We start from the raw sequence: 22,358 nt of genomic DNA, 5'->3' as shown, positions 1-22,358 counted from the left end.
AGTGCCCAAGGCAATTCTCAAAGAAAAGGGACAGGATAGTCACCAATCTTCATCGGTAAAGGGAGTTGCCTCTCCAGGAATTTCCTACCCTAATACAATCACAAACCAAGGGAAAAGGGTAAAAGGAAGGAAGGAAGGAAAGAAGAAAGAAAGAAAGAGAAGAAAGAGAAGGAAGGAAGGAAAATTGGAATGAATGAATGAAAGAAGAAAGGGAGGGAAAAGGGAAGGAAAGTTGGAGGGAAGGAGGGAAGAAGAAAGGAATGAAGGAAGAAAGAAAGGAAGGGAAGAAGAAAGAAAGAGAAGGAAGAAAGAACAAAGGAATGAATTAAAGAAAGAAGGGATGAAGGTAGGGAAGGAGGGAGAAAGAAAGAGAAAATGGGAGGAAGGGAGGGAGGAAGGAAAGAAGGGAGGGAAGAAAGGATGGAGATAAGGAGGAAGGAGGAAGAAGGAAGGAAGAAAGTAAGGAAGGAAGGGAAAAAGAATATAGAGAAGGAAGGAGGGAGGGAGAGAGGGAAGGAGGAAGAAGGAAGGAAAGAAGGAAGGGAGGGAAGGAGGGAGAAAGGAAAGGAAATGGAAGAGAAGAAAGAGAGGGAATGAAGGAACAACAGAATGAATGAATGAATGAAGAAAGGGAGGGAGGGAAAAGGGAAGGAGGGAGGAAAAAAAGAAGGAAGGAAAAAAGGAAGGAAGGAAGGGAAAGGAAGGAATGGGAGAAAAAAAGAAAAGAAGAAAAGGAGAGAAGAAAGAGAAGGAACAAAGGAATGAATCAATGACTGAAAGAAAGAAGTGATGCAGGTAGGGAAGGAGAGATAAAGAAAAGGAAAGTGTAAGGAAGGGAGGGAGAAAGGAAAGAAGGAAGAAGGGAAGAATGGAGGGAGGAAGAGAGGGAGGGAAGAGGAAGGAAGGAAGGAAGGAAAGAAAATACACAGACAATATTTTGAAAAGCATTCTGAAATTTATTTTTATAAAATCAAATAAATTTTTCCATTTTTAAAAGGAATTATCCAATGATAATTTTAAATACATGCATAGTTTTCCTTGCCATTGGGATATCTTATTAACCTTCAATGTTGTGTGCTCAGAAAATGTAAATTAATATTGCTATTTAACAAAATTGAAAATAATGAGGAAAAATAAAAACAATAAAGTCAAATAGCTTTAATACTATTTTAAGCGGACCTCTGAGATAATTTAATTCAAGCTATTTCCTTTATAAGTTTGACAGTTGAAGTAGTTTACCCAGAGTTCCACATTTGGTGTAGAGCCTAATCTATAAGATATAAGCCAAGTCACTTAAATTCTCTAAACCTGTTTCTTTGTCTATAATCTATAAGAGATATAATCTATCTAGATTTTTATTCTAAAGTTCTTTCCACAGTCAGACTGCATGCATATAATACTTTCTAATATAATGGAAATGTTTCAGGATAATCTGACTGCTTTTTCAGTATGCTGTGAGACTTGACCAGGCTGCCACATACACTTCCAGACCTGCTTAGTTCTGACATAACAATATCCACTTGGAAAGGGATTTAGAATCATAACATTCCCAAGAGGACATTACTCTTCCATTATAAATGATGAAGCAGAAAGATGGGACAGTTTCAGTGATTATATTTGACTTGAGGTGACTCTAGCAGGTCAGGGTATTGCTGAAGGAAAAACAATTTTTTCTATCCCTCCAATCTTCCTGCTATTGTCTCCCTTTGGGAATTAGGATTTAGAACTCCCCAAATAGAGAAGTTAGAATTAATATTCTATACCCAACCCTCAGAAAAATTCCTCCAGAATTTAGAGCTTACCATCATTACTTCCATCATATCATTACTATCATTATCATCACTGTAAGTGTCTTAAACTATCCAGTAGGGACTTTTATGACAGTGGGAATAATAAGGAAATTAGGGAAAGACTCAGAAGATATTGTTAAGGATGCAGTTGTAGCTGACCTTATGATACAGAATTATTGCTACTTGAACCTTTAGCTTATTCTGTAATTGAAAATCTAAGGAACGTATATTACCTGCATTATATGCATGAGCTCTCCAACAGATGTACAAATAAAGACACAAAGAAAGCTTTTCAGGTAGCCAGACTTCCTATATGTAGGTATTCCACAAGGTCCATAGCAATAGAATCCTTTAGGACTGGACTCTTTCTCCTTTAAAATACTGCTTTTAGGTATTCTCAGAGTGGAAGAAAGATTGATGTTCTCCTTAAACCTACTGGTAGTAGCTTCTGTCTTCCTTCTCTCATACTCAATTTCTTTGGATATAGATAATATTGTATTTGTAATATAATAATAATTCATGTCAACATCTGGTCTCCACACTGTCTAGATCTTTCTGAAATCCTAAGAAATATTTACAAGGGGCTTTCAACTACCCAGACTAAGTACAATTAATATAGGATTATGTGGGTAAATGATGCACCTTAGAGTTCATCTCCAGATAGATAGTAGTTTTAGGAATTATGATGTTACATTAAAAAGCAACAACAATGGTTCAGAGAGGGAAATTATAGGCAGCGAGACATAAAAAAAGACTTTATGTCAATTGAATCTTTTTTTTAATGGCATGAACTACTTTGGAAGATAATGAATTCTCCATCATTGGAGTTTGTCAGACAGAGCCCAGAAGAGTATTTATTGGGATTATTTTAGAGAAAATTCAGTTTTCAAGGTATAGTCAGATTAGATGACCTTTGAGGTCTTTTCTAAATCATGATTCTATGAATCTCTAGTTTCATTGACAATATAATAGCAAAAGGGGTACCAAAAAGTACTATAAGGCTTAGGATGAATCCCAGCCCTGCTCCCTATTACCGTTGTGACTTTGGTCAAGTTATTTCCATTCTTTGTTTCTTGCTTTCTTTATTTGTAAAGAAGAAGGATTTGGGAGTAGAATATTCTTTAAAGTCCTTTCCAATTCTATAGTTTTACAAATGCGAGTTCTAAGACTCTATAGTTCTATAGATGCAATATCAAGGACCTCCAATTTCTTGTGTAACATCCTAGAATGACCCACCAGTGATAATTTTGTGACACAGAAATCAATTTCCTGGAGCAGTAAAGGGTAAATTTGAAAACAATGAAGGGATTTCATCCCCCGCTCCTTTCCCATAAGTGGCAGGAATATGATGCTATTTACTACAATAGGACTAAAAAAATTACTGCCATTAAAACTAGTTAGAATCTACAAAACAATATTACTAAAATTGTTTGAAGGATTTGATAAGCCTGTAGATATTACCTATTATTTGTAGGTAAGCCTGAATAATATTATCTAATGAATCATAGAATTTGAAAGTTGAAAAGAGAATCTAAGTGGCCATCTAATTCAAAAGGTACAGCCAAGCAAGAAGTTTTCTGCTTGAAAACCTCCAACGAATACTATTGTAGAATATACTGCTATAAGAAGTGATGAACTCAATGATTTTAGAAAATCATGGAAAGACTTGCATGAAATAATGGAGAGTAAAATGAGAAGAAACAAAAGAACATTGCATATAATGACAATATTGTTTTAAAAATAACCTTGAGTAGTTGTTATTTTGTCTATTATAAATATTCAAATTAATTGTAAATGACATATGAAGAAAAATGCTATCTGTATCCAGAGAGTCAAAAATAGAAATATGTATAAAATAATTTTACATATGTATATATACGTATGTATGTATTTATACATATATATGTATGTCTAATGGTAGCCATCTCTAGAGTAAGAGAAAGGTAAGGGGAAAAAAAGAGAAATTTGCATGATGATTTTTGTTGTATATTTGAAAAGAATAGCAAGTTGTACATAGTAGATTTGAAGTTTTCTGTACAATCATCTTTTTTTTTAATGGAAAGGTTTATTTTATTCCATAAATTAAAAATAAAATATAAGAACAAAAAACCCTCTGAAGTAAGGGAACTTAGCATCTCTCTCTAGGCAAGCAATCATACATTTGGACAACTCTCATTATCAGGAAATTTTCCTTTCTATCAAGTTTCTATTAGCCTTTGTAACAATCTCTCCTCCGAGGTCAAATGAACTCATCAACATGAAGTCCTTCAAATATTTTAAGACAACTATTAAGTATTTAAAGGGCTATCATGTGGAGGAAAGACTGAGCTTTTTCTATTTAGAATGAGATGGCTTTGACATTCCTATAAAGAGAGAGGCATCAATGGTGAAACATGTGCTGATGTTGGCTTGCTCATTCTTACCAAGTAAGATCAATGGCAGAATCCATGACAGGATGTTTGCTATAAGGAGACTATATATACTTAAGTATTAATAAAGATGGCTCCCAAAATTACATTCCATCTTTATTGCTGAGGTACTCTGTGATATAGAAAAGTCTATTTTATTTGTTTGCTTTGTTTCCATACTGTAAAATGGAAAAAATAAAGCTGACCTAATTCATGGGACTGTGGTAGGAAAAAAGCTAACAAAAAGACTGCAGAGTACTTGTAAAATATTAAGTGCTCATTATATCAATATTAAGTAATGATAAAGGTCATTCCTTGAGGCAAAGAAACCTGACATAGTGCCCATTGTATTTTTAATCATTCTCATTAATCTGAACGGGCCAAATCATTTATTGCTTTATTTTCTCTGGAATTATGTAATATGAGGACCTGATAGGAGATCAAATGTCAGAAGGCCCAAGGCTCTAAACAACAAGGAAAGGAATTTTAATAAGAGCTGAAAATAAAAAGGAGTGTGGTCAGCGTTTTTAGTTATAAAAGAAAAAGCACTCAATGTGTCTAAAGTACATCTCTATTTACTTTTTCAATGACCCACAATTTCACTGATGAGGATATATTCTTTCCATTGTTGTACAACAAAGCCTTCTAATGGAGCCACTTCTAAATGCAACCAATTTAGTGTTAAAGCTTTCCAAACTTAATTAAGTTTATCCTTGGATGTGGGCAACATTAGGACTTGGGCAACATTAGTACAATGGAAAAAATCCTGGCTTTGGCATCTATAGGCCTGGGTTTAAATCTCATCTCTATCACTCACTGTTTGTATGATCCTGAGGACTTCAACATAAAATAAGAACAGGTTAGACTAGGGGATCTTTGATTTGAGTGCCCTTCTAGACCCAAATCTCTATTGCATTTAACATGCAACCTGTAATAAGCAAAGTGTAGAGAACTTAGAGAGAGAGAAGGGAGAGGGACAGATTTTATATATATATATATATATATATATATATAATATATATATATATATATATATATATATATATATATATACACATACACATACACACATATTTATTTTATATGTTGTGTATCTATATGTACATGCACATATATGTGTGTGTACACACACACATACATATATACACACATATGAATTTATTATATAAAAGGAGCTTAGGAAATCTTGGGAAATATTTGGTCTATAATGATGAGAGATAAAGCTTATTAAAGATCAATAAATAATCTGTCAGATTGTTTGAATATAAATTCAGTCTTTTCTAATATATATGTATACATATATGTGTATGCACACACAGAGATAAATATATATCTATTTAAAATTAATAGTTGAGTTGTGGATGACATACTTTTAACATGTTCACAAACAAATCCTAATCACTTCAAGCTCTCCAATTAAAAAAATGGAGTTAGAAGACCTATATTCTAATAGTGAGTAGTCAACAAACAAATAAACAAAAATCTAGTGTGATCTTGGGCAAATCACTTTCCTGTTCTGGACATTAGTTTTTTCTGTCAAATAAAGGAGTTACTCTAGACCTGAAAGAATATTTCTTTCAGCTCTGTTATTCCCAAGTTCCATACATACAAGTATGTCACATACTAGCAATCTGAAACCTAACAAAAACAAATTCACAATACATAGAGAAGTCAAAACAGAGTCACTGACCTTCCAAATACTGGATTAAGTTGTTTGGGAATATATTTGTCCCGATCCTTAATTTCAGTTTTGCCAAGAGTTAATACAATATAGGGATCAGATTTACCATCTGGATCAGCTGGACTGAGATTAAATGCCTGGAGAAGAAAAACATCCTTTTATTTATTTACTAATTTTCTATTAGAGTGTTTGTAGCTCCCATGTCTTTTTTATTTCTCTGGAGTCCATTTTCATCTGGATTAGTAGAAACTCCCACTCAACCATCCATCTAGTCAGACTAAAGTTTCAATTGGGAGATTCAGTAATCTTTTGTCTGTAGTTACCAAGGTAAGAGTCTAAGAGATACTGGGGAAAGCCCTGGCTGGCATGTGAGAGGCTACAAGGACTAAAACTTAGTTTGAGTGGTGGGGAATCAAATTAAAATATCAACAAGAGCATTACAAAATATTTCAATTAGTACCTGGCATTTTACCATCCTGTTTTTCATATCTGGAACCCTTTCCCCATCATCTTCCTCTTATCCAAACACCGTGCTTCAAGACTTTTCAAGAAATAGCTCTTCCTTTCAGGCTTCCCCATGCAACTATTCACAAAAATCCCTCCTGGGCCAAAGAAATGGGTAACTTTCAAAATCCCAGAATGTCAGCACCGGGAGGGGATCCATAAAGGTTATTTGTTCAACTTAAAATTGAGAAGAAATATTCTCCACAGTATATCCAACAATTTTCCCTTGAAACTGTTAGGTGGCACAGTGGAGAGTTAGACATGGAATTAAGATCGGTGTCCAAATCATGGCATATAGTAGATATTTAAATTTTTATCAACTGATACTATGTTACGTTGGACAAGCCACTAATCTCTTTTATCCTCATTTTCCTCACCTGTAAAATAGTAACAGAATATATCTTACAGATTTGTAAAGATCAAGTGAGGTTATATACAAATTACTCTAAACACTTTAAAGAGATTTATAAATGCTAGTCATTATGATAATCAGGCAATAGGATGCCCTACTGAAGAACTTGAAACCATAAACAGTTGAGTTCAGATCCTGCTTCAAATACTTATTATCTGGGAATCATGGGCAAGTCACTTAACTACAGTCTGCTTCCATTTTTCCATCTATAAAACAGGAATATTAACCAAATCTGCCTCACAGGGTTGTTGTGAGGATCAAATAAGATAATATATGTAAAATCCTTTGCAAGTCATGAATTGCTCTATAAATGTTAGCTGTAAAATAATTGTTACTGTTATCGTTAGACCTTAATTGAAGGCTCACTGTTGTATAAGGCAGTCCATCATATTTCTGGATAGCTCTAATTGTCAATTGTCTAATTCTTAATTTAAGACTAAATCTGCTCTGAAATTTTTACAATAATAGCTAACATGGTGTTTTAAGGTCTGAAAAGTGTTTTATAAATATTATCTCAGTTTATCCTCACAAAAATTCTTTGAGGTAGGTGTGATTAATATTCTATTTTACAGATGGCAAACTATAGCAAACAGTGATTAAGCAACTTGCCCAGATTTCTCAACTAGTAATTATTTGAGGCAGAACTTGAACTGAGGTTTTCATAAGTCAGGAGTCCAGTAGTCTGTTCACAGTACCACCTAACTGTATTAGGCATCTATTGCTCCCAATTTTTGCCTCTGAGGCCCAGCATAACAAGTCTAATCCCTCTTCCATTTAGGAGCCCTTTAAAAACTTGGCAATTGAAAATTGCCTTTAAATCTTCTCTTCCCCAGAATAAACATACCTAGTTTTTAAAAATAAGTCTGACAGGCAGCCTAGCCCCCAGGGGCCTCTAACTCCTCAGAATTCCTGCAGTGTCTATTATTGGAATCATTCATTTGTCATTTATAATTTGCAATTGAAGTGTTTTTGGTTATTTTTTTCTAGGTTGCTTGGCTGTTCTACTCTATTATCAGTTTAGAGGCAAGGACAGCATAGCTCTGAACATTCACATAAACAGCCATTAAGAAACAGTGATAATGATCCTAAGGTCAAAGATGCAGAAGTGGGAGGGACCTTAGGGGTCATCTATTGCAACCCCTTCCTTTTACAGATGAGGAAACTGCTGTCCTGAAGAAGATTTTGTCAAAGATACATAATAAGTAACTGTGAGAATACCTACTATCAGGCTAGCAAATGGCAGAGCTGGACCTATCTCTAATTCAGGCCCTGGGACATCCAGACACTGTTCTGCACTATATTTTATTCCACAAAACATCTACATATGTGTAATTATTCCCATTAGTGAAGAAAAATTGAGTCATATAGCAGTTTTTTTTAAAAATTACATGGACATTTTTTTTCTTTTGGAAGAAAATCCAATAAGGAACAAATCACAGCAATAATAATTTCATGAAAATAAATGACAACAAAGAGACAGCATACTAAAACTTTTAAGATGCAATCAAAAAATCCAGTCAGGATACACACAAACACACACACATATGCACACACACACAAACGTGTGTGCAAACACACACACATATGACTATTTTTAAAATCCCAGAATTTCTAAGTCGAAAGGACTATCAGAAACTATCTCATCCAACTTGTACCTGTTTAAAAACAATAGCTAAAATTTACATAGTACTTTAATGTTTGCAAAGGACCTTCCATGTATAATCTACAACCTTATAAGATAGGTGGTAATATCTTCATTTTATAGATGAGGACAGGGACTATATCTAGTACATAATATTTCCCATATCAGAGCTCAATTGCTATTTTCTATTAATTATCTGCTCAGCATATTTCCCAAAATGTGATAGTGGATGTAGGGGATAGAGAGTATTTTTTATTCTGTAAAATACTTGTTACTTCAGGTTGTTTTACAAGGACTTTTAGAGAAACTGAAAGGTAAGTGACTAGGATCATATAGCTTGTAACTACATGAGACAAGATTTGAACAAAAGTTTCCCAATTCTGGGTTCAGTCTCTATTCAATCTAGCATCAATCTCCATCATCTCTGTAAAACTGCCTATTAATAGTCACAATGGTTAAAAAAAAAAGAAATGGGATCAGTTCAATAGCAAGTTGATTTCTAATACAACAACAACAAAAGAAGAAGTGTGTCCCTAGTAGGAGTATTTTCCTGCAGAGACGGAACGTATCAAGACATGGGTCATGGTAATCATGGGGGTTGTGGTCACCATTGTATTGTGGAGGTCAGAAATGTCTGTATAAACAGACATAGTGCCTAAGATTGGACCCCTTTTTTACAGTCAGGTAGACCAAAGCTCTTGATAAAGAAATGTGTAGTAATGTGTTTTGGTTTTTTTTTTTGTTGTTGTTGTTGTTTGTTTGTTTGTTTTAGTAATGTTTTACAGGATGAAAAATACTCTCCATCCCAGACCTTCCAGATCACATTTTAGGGAATATGATGATCAGATAATTAATGGGAAAACAGCTATTGAGCTCTGCTATGGGAAATACTATGGATTAAATATAATTCCTGATCTCAGTTTCAGCAAGAAAGAACTTATAGAAGGATATTTAACACTAATAAATACAAAATGAGAGATCCTGTAAAGTGATATAAGAGGTCAGGTGAAAAAATGGAATGGGTTGGGTTGGAGTTGACAAAGGAAGCTTCCTGGAGGACATTCTTCAGCTTAGGCAGACACAGAGATTTTTCATTTTTACTCATCATCTCCTGTTCCCAGTTTCCATTCCTTCAACTCCGCATCATGTCTTCCTGCCTCTCATTCAACAATACATACTATAAAAGCCCTAGACATTTCATTGTCTTTCTCTGTTAACCAGACAGGGCACCTCAGTGGGTAGAATGCGAAGGCCAGAGAATACACTAGTGTTTCAGAATCATCCTTTGACCCTACTTTCAAAGTCAATTTTTATGGAAAGCCAGTGAGATACCAATCTTTGAAGACCCAACTCCACCATTTCAGTGGTAGTAAAGAGGATTGACTTACAGCAACAATATATACCCTGATCAGGACTTTGATAGAGTGATTGGGTGGAATACCCTGTTGGATTCGAAGCTGTCCTCCATCTTCTAGATTGAGATCTTCTGGACTTTTGTAAATACAGAAGGAACCCTATAAACAAACAATGATAGTTTAGTGAATAAATAATATTAAGTAGCATTAATAACAATATTAATAGGTAGGCATTTAGAGTTTGCAAAGTACTATCATCTCATTTGATCATCATAACAACCCTGATTTGGGTGTCATTAGTAACTCCATTTTTCAAAAAAACTAAGGCACAAGTAGAAACTATATAATTTGCCAGGAATCACATAGTAGTGCCTGAGACAAGATTTAAATTCATGTCTCCCAGACCCCAAAATGGACACTCTTTCTTACATGTCACTTTGCCCCCTAAGAAATATCTTTATACATTAAGATATTTCATATTTAAATGTTGCTTTAAGCCCTTTTCTTAACAATGACCTTGGGAGATAGGCAGTGCAAGTATTTTCAATTTCATTTTGCAGCTGAGGAAGATGAAATTATAAGTTGAGTGACTTGCTTATAACTGCCCAGCTAATCAACATCTGTGACAAGATTCAAGCCCAGGATCTCTTCTTTCCATGTCTAGTGTTCTAACTTCTATGCTACAATGGCTCCCAAATATAATAGACAACAAATATGATTAAGTGTGATAGATTGGCATACCTGACTTATTAAGAGAACTTAAGGAAGTCCTTCCAGTATTTTGAATAGATTCCTTATGGAAAATTTATGGATAAATCATAGACAAGAATTAAGATGGGACAAAACAGGATAGAAAGCTGTGGAATGATATTTGCATGAATAGAAAGAATAGCCATACTAATGAGACCATAGTTTAATAAAAGAATACTTTATATTAAAAAAAACAACAACAACAAGAGAGGCAGCTGGCCAAATTGCATAGAGCACTAGTCTTAGAAGACCTGAATTTAAACATGGCTTCAAAAACTTCCTAATTTTGCGACACTGGGCAAGTCATCTAAATATTTTGTGTCTCAGTTTCCTGAACTGAAAAATTTGGGGCTGGAGTTGATGTCATCTAAGGCCTCCTGAGCTCTAGAGCAATAAGTCTAGGAGTATATCCTACAGAACATGCTGTGGGCAAAAGTAATATTTCTAACTCATCAATCCATTGTGCTAAAATTTTTTTAAGGAAGATTGGTCCATATGGAACAATTTCGTGTCCTAGTTCTAGTGTGTTCTTTGAAAGCCGAGGGGTAAGAATAATCTGGGAAATATGTGGTTTGGAAATTGTATCCCAACAAATATAGAATTTGAACTCACCTTAAATTTTCCTATTACTCTGTCTCCATCAATATTGTGATCATCTTCCATGGACTTGCCTCTGAAAAGCTCAAATGTTTTCACCCAATCTTCAAAATTGTTAAATTCACTCTCCAGATCTCCATCGTATATCTTTAAGAAGAAAGATGAACATTCTGGTTAAGAAGAGAAGATTTAAGAACTATTCCTGTTGAACCAAGGTCATTCTCAAAGACAATATTATTCATAGTTTTTGCTAGTATAGGAAAAAGTGTAATAGTTAGCATCAATATATCTGTGTAAAATTAACAAAGTACTTTATATATATTATCTCATTTAATCCACAAAATAACCATTGAGGTAGATGCTATTAGATCCCCACTTTACAGATGAGGAAACTAAGGCTGAATGAGATTAAAAACCTGGCCCAGAACTAAACAGCTAGTAGTATATGAGCCAAGATTCTAATCCAGGTATTCCTGACTCCAAATCTAATACTATCCATGGAACCACTTGGCCAACTCTAGGATAGGTTATGGAAGAACAGAACCACATGACCAAATAGGGCATTTGGAAACACTAACCGATTTGGGTATTTCTGGGTCTCAGCTGAATCTTTTTATGATTAGCTCCACCTCAGCTTCACACACCCAGTAACTTCTAAATTGGCAAAAATCAGTACAAATCTGAACATTCAGTCATGGCCACTAAATTATTCTGTTGAGATAAAATATGGACTCTATGTTTTCAGGGTACCCTGAGCCATTTTCTTGTGTTGAATCAATAGAGGGAGAAGAAGAAAGAAAGTAGGTCCATAATTCTTTGGAATTCCTTTGCTCTGTATAAATGCCTCGCCAAGCTGTCAACAAGCAGAAGTCAGGTTGTATGTTATTGTAACCCACTAACCAGTGGCATTGGGGAGAAAGTGGCCAAGGGATTGACTTTCTCTCCTTGTGGAACCAGAACTTCTGGTTCTTCATTACTAGCAAATTTTTAGTCTAGGATTGGATATTTTAAAACAATAAAACAGTTTTAGATTTGAAGCTAATTGTTGGTTACGTTTTTTTTTTGTTGTTGTTGTTGTTTGTTTGTTTTTGGTATGGTGATATATTCTATTTTTTTCAAGATTAGACCCTCGGGGGCAGAACTATTTCATTTTTGTTTTCATATGACTTATGGTCATTGATACACGGTGATTGCTTAGTATTGCTTCAGTTGAATTGTTGACAACAGACATAAAGCTAATCTGCTGATTACTGAGGGGATTTTATGGACTATTATTCATTAGCAGCAATATTTAAGTCCAATTTAAACAAGAGATTATTCATTGAGTAACTTATAAGTGCCTAACCAGAAATATGTGGCTTTTCCTTGAATATTTCTGTTACATACAAGTTGCTCCTCAAAATCAGTACAGTTTTAATCATTTATAGTTTAAATACTTTAATATTTAATATGCCTTAGAAAAGAGAGAAATCAGCAATGTTTCAGATTGAGAATTCCTTCTATTTATGCAAATCCCAGCCAATTCCCAACTTCTCATCAGGTATTGTTCCAATACAACTCTTGCCTATTATTTTTCCATAAATTCTTCATGAAGGATCTATTTAACATATTGGAATGACTTCCTTAGATTTTTAGATTTAAGATAGATATGCAAATAGGATGTTAGTCAATGATTCTTCTCATTGGTCTCCACTATTTAACTGAAGAATATATAGATGATTATAAATGCAAATATCATACGAACATACCTTCAGAGTGGCTAGATTTGATATGTTTTCTTCCTTTGGTTTCTTCTTGAATATTTTGTCTTTCTTCTTCTTTGGCATGTCTTCTATAGTCACTACCACTTGGTCTGTTTTGGTATCTGTGAAAATTCAGTCATAACACTTAAGTCTCTATTTCCTCTGGATAAGAAAGAAGGAACCTTCATCCTCATCTATATGTTTCAGAATTCTTTTTCTTCAGGATCAATTCAGGTACTCCCTCTTATGGGAAGTGTTCTCTAATTCCTGCCAGTTGCAAATTCTCTCCCCCTCCTCAAATTATTTTTTTTAGGCTGATGGGTGAATGTTTTGTCCTCAAGAAGAATGTAAGCTTCTTGAGGACAGGAACTATTTTCAGTTTTTGGCTTTATACTTACAGCACTATCAAAAGTACTGGGAAATATGAGATGATTAAACAATGGTTGTTTAATTAAAGAATTCCTCCATTTCTCTTTTAATTTCCTCTATCTTCCATGTCCTTGAAGCTCACTTCCATATGTAATTAATCATGACCCACTTTTCCTACATGCCTTTAAAATAACAACATGGACATTTCCTATACCTCTAATTCTTAGTCCAATGCCTGGAAAATAATAAGCAATTGGTAAATGTTTTGATGATTGTTTCTGTGGTTGTTGTAGGAATGCATGAAACTGTCTTCCACAAGAATAAACTAATATAGATCCACAGAGGCTTGTATCCAGGAGAGACCTGAGACACCATTTTACCTGATACCCTCTTCATGCTCATCAGAGAGGTGAAGTAATTTTAAGGTCACATAGCTTATTACATAGCAAAGCTGAAACTAGAGCCCAGATCTTCTAATTCCCAATGCAGCATTCTTTCCACACCCCCATGATGCTGAAAGACAAGAATGACTCAGGCCACTCTACATGATGTGCCAGGCTCACTGGGTTATTCCAACTGCTGACGACCTTGATGACAGCTAGCTAATCTTAATTGTTTATTACCCATCCCTCATCCTCTCTTACCCATTTTCATTGAGATACTAGATTTAATACCTTGCTTGTTTACTTTTAGGCAACCTTGTAAATGATTGTGGAAATTTCCTAACTCACAAAAAGTCACAGGTTTGCTATTCCTTAGGGAATATACAAAAGGTAAAAATAACTTCCTGATGCCACACTCAATGCAATAATTTACTTCTAAGTTAAATGACTATTTGCAAAGAGGATTTGATATTTGATAGGAAATGGGAATGATTTCTGCCAACATCTATTGAATTTTCTTAAGGATTTGGAGAAACCAGGAAATCATAGGCACCTCTCTTCAAAATAATTATTTTGATATTTCATGATTGAATGTCATTTCTAAACCATATGAAAGTAGACACTGTCCCAGATAACATCAAGCACTAGCAAAACTGTCATTTGTACTAAGGTGAAAAAAAAAAACAAAAACAAAAGACAGAGAATTATATAATTATAAAGGTGGATGGAAACTTAAAGGTCATCAAGTTTGACTTCTTAATTTTAAAGAAGAGGAAACTGAGGCCCAAAGAGATGAACTGATTTTCCCAAAGTCAGTTCATAATTGTATAAACAACATGAGTATATAATTAACTGTATTTTTTAAAATTTCCTTTTTTATAGTGAACTTAAAAAAATTATCCACAAACAAAAACATTTCAACCTACCAGTAACAATCTTTTGACGCAAGTAGGATTGCTTCAATAATCCTGAGATCAGATCAACCACAATCTTTCAAAATACCTTTTGATGACAGAGACCTCACACTACTGATTCAGGCAATCCATTCCATTGCTGTTAAGCAATGATAATAAAAAATTCTACATAATGGCTTAAAATTTTAATTTTCTATAATTTTTTGCCTTCTGGAATCCAAAAGAACTTTTTCTACATTATAGTACTTCAAATCTTTAAGATAGCTATCATGCTGTATCCCGAACTCTAAACCTCTTCTTCAGTTCTTCAGATCTATGTCTGACTTGGTTTCCAAGATTTTCACTGCCCTTGGATTCTATGGATGCTTTTTAGTCTGTTAATGATCTATGTCAAATGTGATACCTTCTATAAGACATAAGATTACAGATGTTGACCGATTAACATAGAATATGATTGGATTATGATTTTTCATTATTTATTCATATTATTCATAATTTACATTAACATTATGTATAGTTATTTCATTTCATATGAACATAGTTTCATTGTATTAATAGGCAGACATGAATAGTGGAAAGAGAATTGGCCTACATATATTGTAGATATATATCTACATATATTGGTTGTTTGATCCTAAGTATGTCAATTTACTTCTCAATACTCTAGATAACTATCTAGGATTATAAATTGTTGAGAAATTGGTAACTTGCACTTGTGGACAGTTTCAATAATTCTCTGTAACAATGAAGAGATTCAATATCTATCCTTACGATTTTATTTTTTTTTAACAGTTGAATGTTATTGCTGCTTCACTCTAACCTCAGGTGAAATTTCCAGATCTGTATCATGAGAATGATAAATGTGCTATAAAATGCCTAGAGAACCAAATGGATTTAAGATTCCTTCTCCTAATACAGATTACAATGTATCTATATATAACTCCACTCCATGTTCTCCCAAAAGTTTGCCACAAAAGATCCATATCTGACTTGCTGGAAGCCTTCCTCAGTTTTTTTCTGACACTTTGAAGGACCAGTAGAGCTCTCTGACTCTCTTGTCCCTTGTTCTCTTCACATAATCATCCTAGTTTCTTTTCCTGTCCTACAATTCCTTAATGATGCCTTTCGTTCCTACCCTTTACCAAAATTCATCAATGGTTCTAAGCAGATTGCAACCTGATCACACACAATGTGCATTTCTCTCTTGCTCTCTGTGATATTCATCATTAGTTTATCAGAAGTAATGCCCTGAGAAATTCAGATTTACTCCACCCTACATTTGTGAAATTGAATTACTAATACTAAGATTTTTATTAAAAAAAAAAAAACACTGTGGCCAGAACTATCTAAACCTATGGCCTTAATATATTTGTTCTTTTGCATTTTGAATTTCATTTCATTATCATTTTCCTGTTCCACACTTTTTCTGATGCACAGAACAGAACACAAAGGTAGTCTTGGACATAGTCCAGTGTAAAAAGAACTGGATTTGGAATCAGGAAATTCCATTCTTCCCTTATCTTTGCCATCAGCTAGATGTGTGACTTTGGGCAGTCATTTTCTATCTCTAAGCATCAGTCTTCACTCCTTACTCTTTGGCAAATTTTTGGGGAAAATTCCTGAGATTCTTTTTGATATAACACATCATGATCCCTCCCTTTGAGGATGGTCTTATTATGTGAACAAACTGTCACAAAACATCCCATCAAGTTGCCTTACCTTTGTTGTCTTTTCTTTCTTTTTCCTAAGATGGAATGAGGGAGGAAGAGAGAGACAGAGTGAAATGAAGAGCAAAAAAAGAAGAGGGGAGAAAAGGAGAAAAGAAAGCACAAGGGGAGAGGAGAGAAAATGAGAAGGAGAATGCATTATTATCCTGATTACTCATTATCATCATCACTTGATATTTACTAATTTTTTTATTAAATAAAAGGTATACACAAAATACACTACTGACAACTAAGGGGTACAAGTCTAATGTTTTTGGCATTTATCTTCTAGGAGTTTTTGTTTAAAAAGAATGTATCCAAAAAGAAATTTGAAGTTCAAGTAAGCCAAATGAACAATACCACTACAAAGAGGTAAGAGTTAGCCACACCAAAATGGTCAAAAAAGGAGTTTTGTCACTTGTCACCAAGAAATCTTATTCACTTACTTAAAGAACCACTTAGATATACTTTTTTCCCCCTCTGGTTGGAAACCATCTTCACAGACATTGTCAAAAGAGCATAATCTCAAAGGTTTCATTTCCCAGGAGCCTTTTCCCAACCAATGTATCAGAACACCTTGATACATAATGAAGTATGTTGTAATATCTTTGGTTTCTTCACTGCTATCTGTCCATTTCAGGCCAGAATAGTAGAGAAAAGAGTTGATGATAATAACTGACATTAGTAATTCACATAGTGATAACAAATGGAGAAAGTAAAAATGATGGCTGTCTTTTGAATGTTTCTGTCTGTATATGTGGATATGGTTGTCTAATATATGGTTGAATGAGAAAGAGGGTCACATCTTTTCCTACTCTGCCCTTTTTCCATATGCCAGTTTGTCATGATCTGGAAAATCACAGAATCAAAAAATCTCAAAAATTAGAAAGATCTTGGAGGCAATTTGGTCCAACTTTACATGAAGAAGAACTTTACTTTGGTCCAGAATTTACATTTATTACATGTATAATATACCTGCACAGTTTCCATCAAATCTTTGTTTAAAAACTTCTGGTAGGGAAAAACTCAATATCGGCTGATCTAGTCTATTCTATTTTTGGGTGACTCTAGAGTTAGCAGTGAAAGAGAATATGTCTGAGTTTCATGCATATGGCAAAAGTAAAGGTCTTTCACTAAGTCAAAATATTTTTTTCATCTGAGGGCTTGTACCTTTGATACTTTATTTAGGGAGGCATAATACTTGGACCACCAATCAATAACATTTTCTGCAGACTCATCTGCTATTGTTCTCTTTCTTCTTTTGGTGGATCTCCTGGAAGGTTTCCTGGCATCCTGGAAAAGGATAAAGGGAATGTCAGTCAAGATAAGAGCAGTGACATAAATCATGGCTTCAAATCTATTTTGCATGACTTTGGGTGAGTCTGGGACAGTTATGAATGGGTACACAGCTAGACATAGCTGTAATCTAATGGGGGCTTTTAGGATGAGATGAATGACTTAGATAATTCTTGTGACTCTTACTACCAATGTGATCTGGTCAAGTCTAGTCTGACCATTTTACTCCCTTGCTCAAAGAACTTTCTTTAATGGCTCCCATTTGCCTTAGGAAAAAAAAATACATATTTCTCTTTATGACATTTAAAGCTTTTCCCAGTCATCTGGCTCCATTCTTCTTTAAACATTACTCTCCCTCATGCACTCTACTTCAGACAAATCTTTCTATTTTCTGTTTCCTGGATATGATGTTCCATTTTCCATTTCTTTGCTTTTATATAGACTGAGTTTCATGCTCAGAAGGCACTTCTTCTTCAACTCCTGCTCTTGGAAACTTTTATTCCCTTCAAAGTTCAGTCAAGTGCCACCTTTAAAAAAGATCTTTGCTTATTCTTTCTGCTAATAGTGCCCTTTCCCTCCAATCACTATGCATTTATTTTGTATATATCCTGTATTGACTCATCTGTGGAAATGCTGGACTCCCTTCCTCTTTCCCAGAAATTCCCTGAGGATAGGGGCTATCTCATTTTTTTATTTATACATAGTAAGCAGTTAATAAATGCATCTTAAATGGTTGACTGAAGTTCCTTTTCCTCTCCAGATTCCAGATTCTTTAACTATAAAGTAAAGGAATTAGAGCATATGACTCCTGATGTCTCTTCTAGATTTAGATTCTATGAAACTCTGACCTTTACTTTTTCCTCTTTTGGTAGCTCAAGAGTTGCAGATTTCATTTCTGGCCCCAGCATCGGTGAGGAGTCAGGGATATCATAGAGAGCCATGCTAGCTGTCTGAACTTGCACAGTGTCTGGTACAATAGTAGGTGGCTGCTCAACCTGAACATAGATATGATCTGGTGGAGGGTCCTGAGATGAGATAAGTAACCCAGATGATACTGGCTCTAATGCTGAATCTGGTACAGCTGAAACCCAAAACACAAGAAAGGGAGAACAAAATCAGAACTACTATCATTTACAAAACAGTTGTATATAACTACAATAATCTGGATCATTCAAGCCAAACAAATAGCTCTTGCTTAACTGATCTAGATTATTCCAGGAATCAATCAATCAACAAGCATTCATTAAACACCTACTGTGTACCAGGAATTGTTCTTGGTGCTAGGACACAGCTAAAAATGAATCAATTCTTCTCTTAAAGGAGCTTTCATTCTACTGAGAAATATGTATACAGATAAACATATATAAAATATGCCTAAAATATATTCTAGATCATTTAGATTGGAGAGGTATCAGAAGTTGGGACAGACACAGGAAAGACCTTCTATGTGAAGGACTATTTGAATTATCCTTTGTAGGAGACTAGTATTCTAAGATAGGAAAGTGAGATGGAAGATTCAGAAGGCCAGCTTAGCTAAGCAATAGAGTACATGAAAAAAAAAGTAATAAGGTCAGTGAAGAAGCAGGCTAGAATAATTCCAGAGGCCTGAAGACAAAGCTTATCCACCTCATGCAAGAGAAGTGAGGAATAAAATATAGAATGAGACATGGCCAATGTGGGAAATTTGTTTTGCTGGAATATCAATATTTATTGGAAGAGTTTATATTTTATTTTTACTGTTCAATTGGAAAGGAGAAAGTGGAAAGAAGAAAAAATAAACAAACAAATAAATGAATAAGTAAATAAATATAAGAACAGATGAATGTATAAGCAAATAGATATATGAATAGATAAATAAGTAAATATATGGTTTAAAAAAAGAAAACCCATGGGCTATGATCAAGGTAATATTTATGTTTCAAAGATGTGATTAATATCTAGTACCATTAAAATGGGGTTTTGTGATGATGAATTAAGAAGAATGTGTTTAAATATTGCAAACTCAATGCCAATTACATATAATAAAGGATCATAGCAAAATGAGGCTATATTGAATACTAAAATATTTTAATGATGCAAAATTTTTATCATATAAGTTAATAAACCTAATTTGTTTTCTTGTTTTATTTCTAAAGAAATGTCAGACTGGCGCGAGGTTGAGAAAGGCTTTAAATATAAAAAAAAAAGAACTTTTCAGTCATAGAGGTAATAGAAACACATGAAAACAAAAACCAAAGTTCTTTTTATACACTGCCTGGTTCTTTGAATAATTTTGAGGGATTTCTTTTTCCCCACTTCATGCTATGGAAACCAAAAAAGGAAAAACATAATCCATGAGTATTTCACAACATTGTACAACCCAGACCCTCAAGATGCATCCATTCTGATTACAGTGTCGTTCTTCTCTAATACTTGGGCAAATAAATGATCAGCAGAAGTAGATCTGACAGTTACTCCTCATGGAACCACTGAAGGAGGCTGACATAAAAGCAGTTCTGATGGCCTCAAGGGGTCAATACCCAGTGAAGTTCTTACCTTGAACTTGTTGGGCTGCATCTACCTCAGAGATCAGGGCTGGGGGCTCCACGGATTTGCACAGAAATTGCTTGAGGCAGTTGATGGTGTACGTGCCTACTAGGGTGCTCCTCCCAAAAGCTCTCCAGTCAACCACACAGATACTCAGAGGTGGGTGGAGAAGCTCATTCTCAGGAAGTTCCTGGTAGAAGACAAGATTGTGTGGCCATTAAGTTTGTAAGAAATACATTAAAAGAAAGCAATTGTTAGAAAATATTTATTTCGAGATCACTGAGTATGAGATATGCTCAGAATGTATTAATAGTAAAAGACAGACCCTCAGAAGGATGTGGGGTTAACATTTTTAAAAAATCAAATGTATATGATATTTCAGAGTGGCTAAGTGGCACACTGAACAGAACACTGGCCTGAGAATCAGGAAGTCATCCTTGTGAGTTCAAATCTAGCTTCAGAGATGTAATAGCTATGTGATCCTGTGCAAGTCACTTAACTCTGACTCAGTTTTCTCATCTGTAAAGTGAGCTGAAGAAGGAAATGGCAAACTGCTCAATTACTTTTACCAAGAAAACTTCAAACAAAGAGCTGGACACAACTGAAATGAACAATAACAATAATATTTTAAGTATCTGCTATTTTATCCCTTGACTGTTGTAGTTAACATCACGATTATGAGATGAATAGAGCACTGAATGTATAGTCAAGAATCAAAATCCTACTTCAAATATCTACTAGCTGTGTGAGCCTGGGCAAGGCTCCTAACTTCTGTGATACTTAATTCCTCTATTTGTAAAAAGCGAGAGTTGTGCTCACTGATCTCTAAGGTCCTTCTCAACCTTAGATTTGTGCTTCTGATTCCCTCTATGACTTAATGGAAATTTTTTTTGAGAATTTCTGCCACCTAAACATTAGTTACAAGGCCAACCTGTATTCAAAGACTTTTCTGCTGGATAAAACCTACCAGGGCTTATATTTCATTGACATAGCAATTCAATGCCATCTCCATGCCATGAAGTACTGGAAAGAGGATGTGGCATAGCATTATAGCATATCAGGAGTCAGATACAGACAGACAGACAGACAGACAGAGATACAGAGAGACACAGAGACAGAGAGACAGAGACACACACACACAAAGAGTCAGAGACAGAGAGATGGAGAAATTGAGACAGACAGGGGAGAGGGAAGAGAGAGGGAGAGAGAGAGAGAGAGAAAGAGACAAAGACAGAGAAACAGATACAAAGACACAGAGAAACAAATACAGAAACACAGAGACAGAGAAAGCGACAGAGAAACAGAGACAGAGATAGACAGATACACACACACACATACAAACAGAAAGAGAGAGAGAGACAGATAGACAGACAAGAAAGAGACAGAAACAGAGAAAGACAGAGTGAGACATAGAGAGAAGAAGGAGGAGGAGGAAGAGGAGGAAGAGAAAGAGGAGTAGGAGAAAGAGGAGGAAGAGGAGGAGGAGAAAGAGGATGAGGAGGAGGAGAAGGAGACAGAAAGACAGAGATACAGTGAGACACAGAGACAGAGTGAGAAAAAGACAGAGAGACAGAGACAGAGAGAGACACATACAGTCAGACACACAAAGAGAAAGATCTTGCTTGTACCTAATTGTACATTGTTTCTCCCATCAGACAGTGAGCTTGAGAACTTTTGCCTTTATTTGTATCTCCAGAGCTTAACACAGTATCTGGTATTGGCTGATTGACTTTGAGCTTTAAAATGCTATGACGGTATAAAACAATGTGACAAAATATATGGAAGATCAAACCTGTAATTAAGAACATTTGGGTTTAGATCTTGTCTCTGACACATACCAGCTGTGTGACTACAGGCAATGTCAGTCCAGAGGTAAGTTGGTAGACAACAATGAATAGAGTACCAGCTCTGTGGGCAAATGACTTGGATTCATAACTCCCTTCTGACTTTTACTGTCTTTGTGACTTTGGGTTTCAGCTGTCTCATTTGTACAAAGAGAGAAATGGATTCCAAAGCCTTTGAAGTCCTTTCTAGCTTTAAACCCTATGACTTCAGTGTCCCAGGAAATTTTCTCATAATGATAGTCATTTATAATTATACTGAATGACTGATATGTATTATTTGAAAAATTCTGGGTAATATATTTGCCATGTAGGCCCAATATGTCTTACTACTTTTTACTATCACCATTATTAATTATAATATTTGTATAGCATTTTACAATTTATAAAAAATGCCTATTTCAATCAAGGACCATTTATCAAGTGCTTTATTATTCACATA

At 34.8% G+C, this 22,358-nt stretch overlaps 1 protein-coding gene across 1 annotated transcript in view; it reads right to left on the bottom strand.

Annotated features, from left to right (window-relative positions):
• Positions 1-22,358, bottom strand: part of FER1L6 (fer-1 like family member 6) — a 258,649-nt gene that overhangs the window by 48,594 nt on the left and 187,697 nt on the right. The window contains exons 25-32 of the mRNA XM_051971065.1: positions 20,085-20,265; positions 18,398-18,630; positions 17,424-17,546; positions 16,267-16,291; positions 12,888-13,003; positions 11,155-11,286; positions 9,826-9,951; positions 5,889-6,016 (exon numbers count right to left, since the gene is read on the bottom strand). Coding sequence (XP_051827025.1) covers positions 5,889-6,016; positions 9,826-9,951; positions 11,155-11,286; positions 12,888-13,003; positions 16,267-16,291; positions 17,424-17,546; positions 18,398-18,630; positions 20,085-20,265 — 1,064 coding nt within the window. The remainder of the gene's footprint in view (positions 1-5,888; positions 6,017-9,825; positions 9,952-11,154; positions 11,287-12,887; positions 13,004-16,266; positions 16,292-17,423; positions 17,547-18,397; positions 18,631-20,084; positions 20,266-22,358) is intronic.

Source organism: Antechinus flavipes, chromosome 1, assembly GCF_016432865.1.
Source record: "Antechinus flavipes isolate AdamAnt ecotype Samford, QLD, Australia chromosome 1, AdamAnt_v2, whole genome shotgun sequence".
Taxonomy (NCBI): Eukaryota; Metazoa; Chordata; class Mammalia; order Dasyuromorphia; family Dasyuridae; genus Antechinus; species Antechinus flavipes.
The sequence above is the reverse complement of the archived record's forward strand: the minus strand, read 5'-3'. Positions and strand labels throughout refer to the sequence as shown.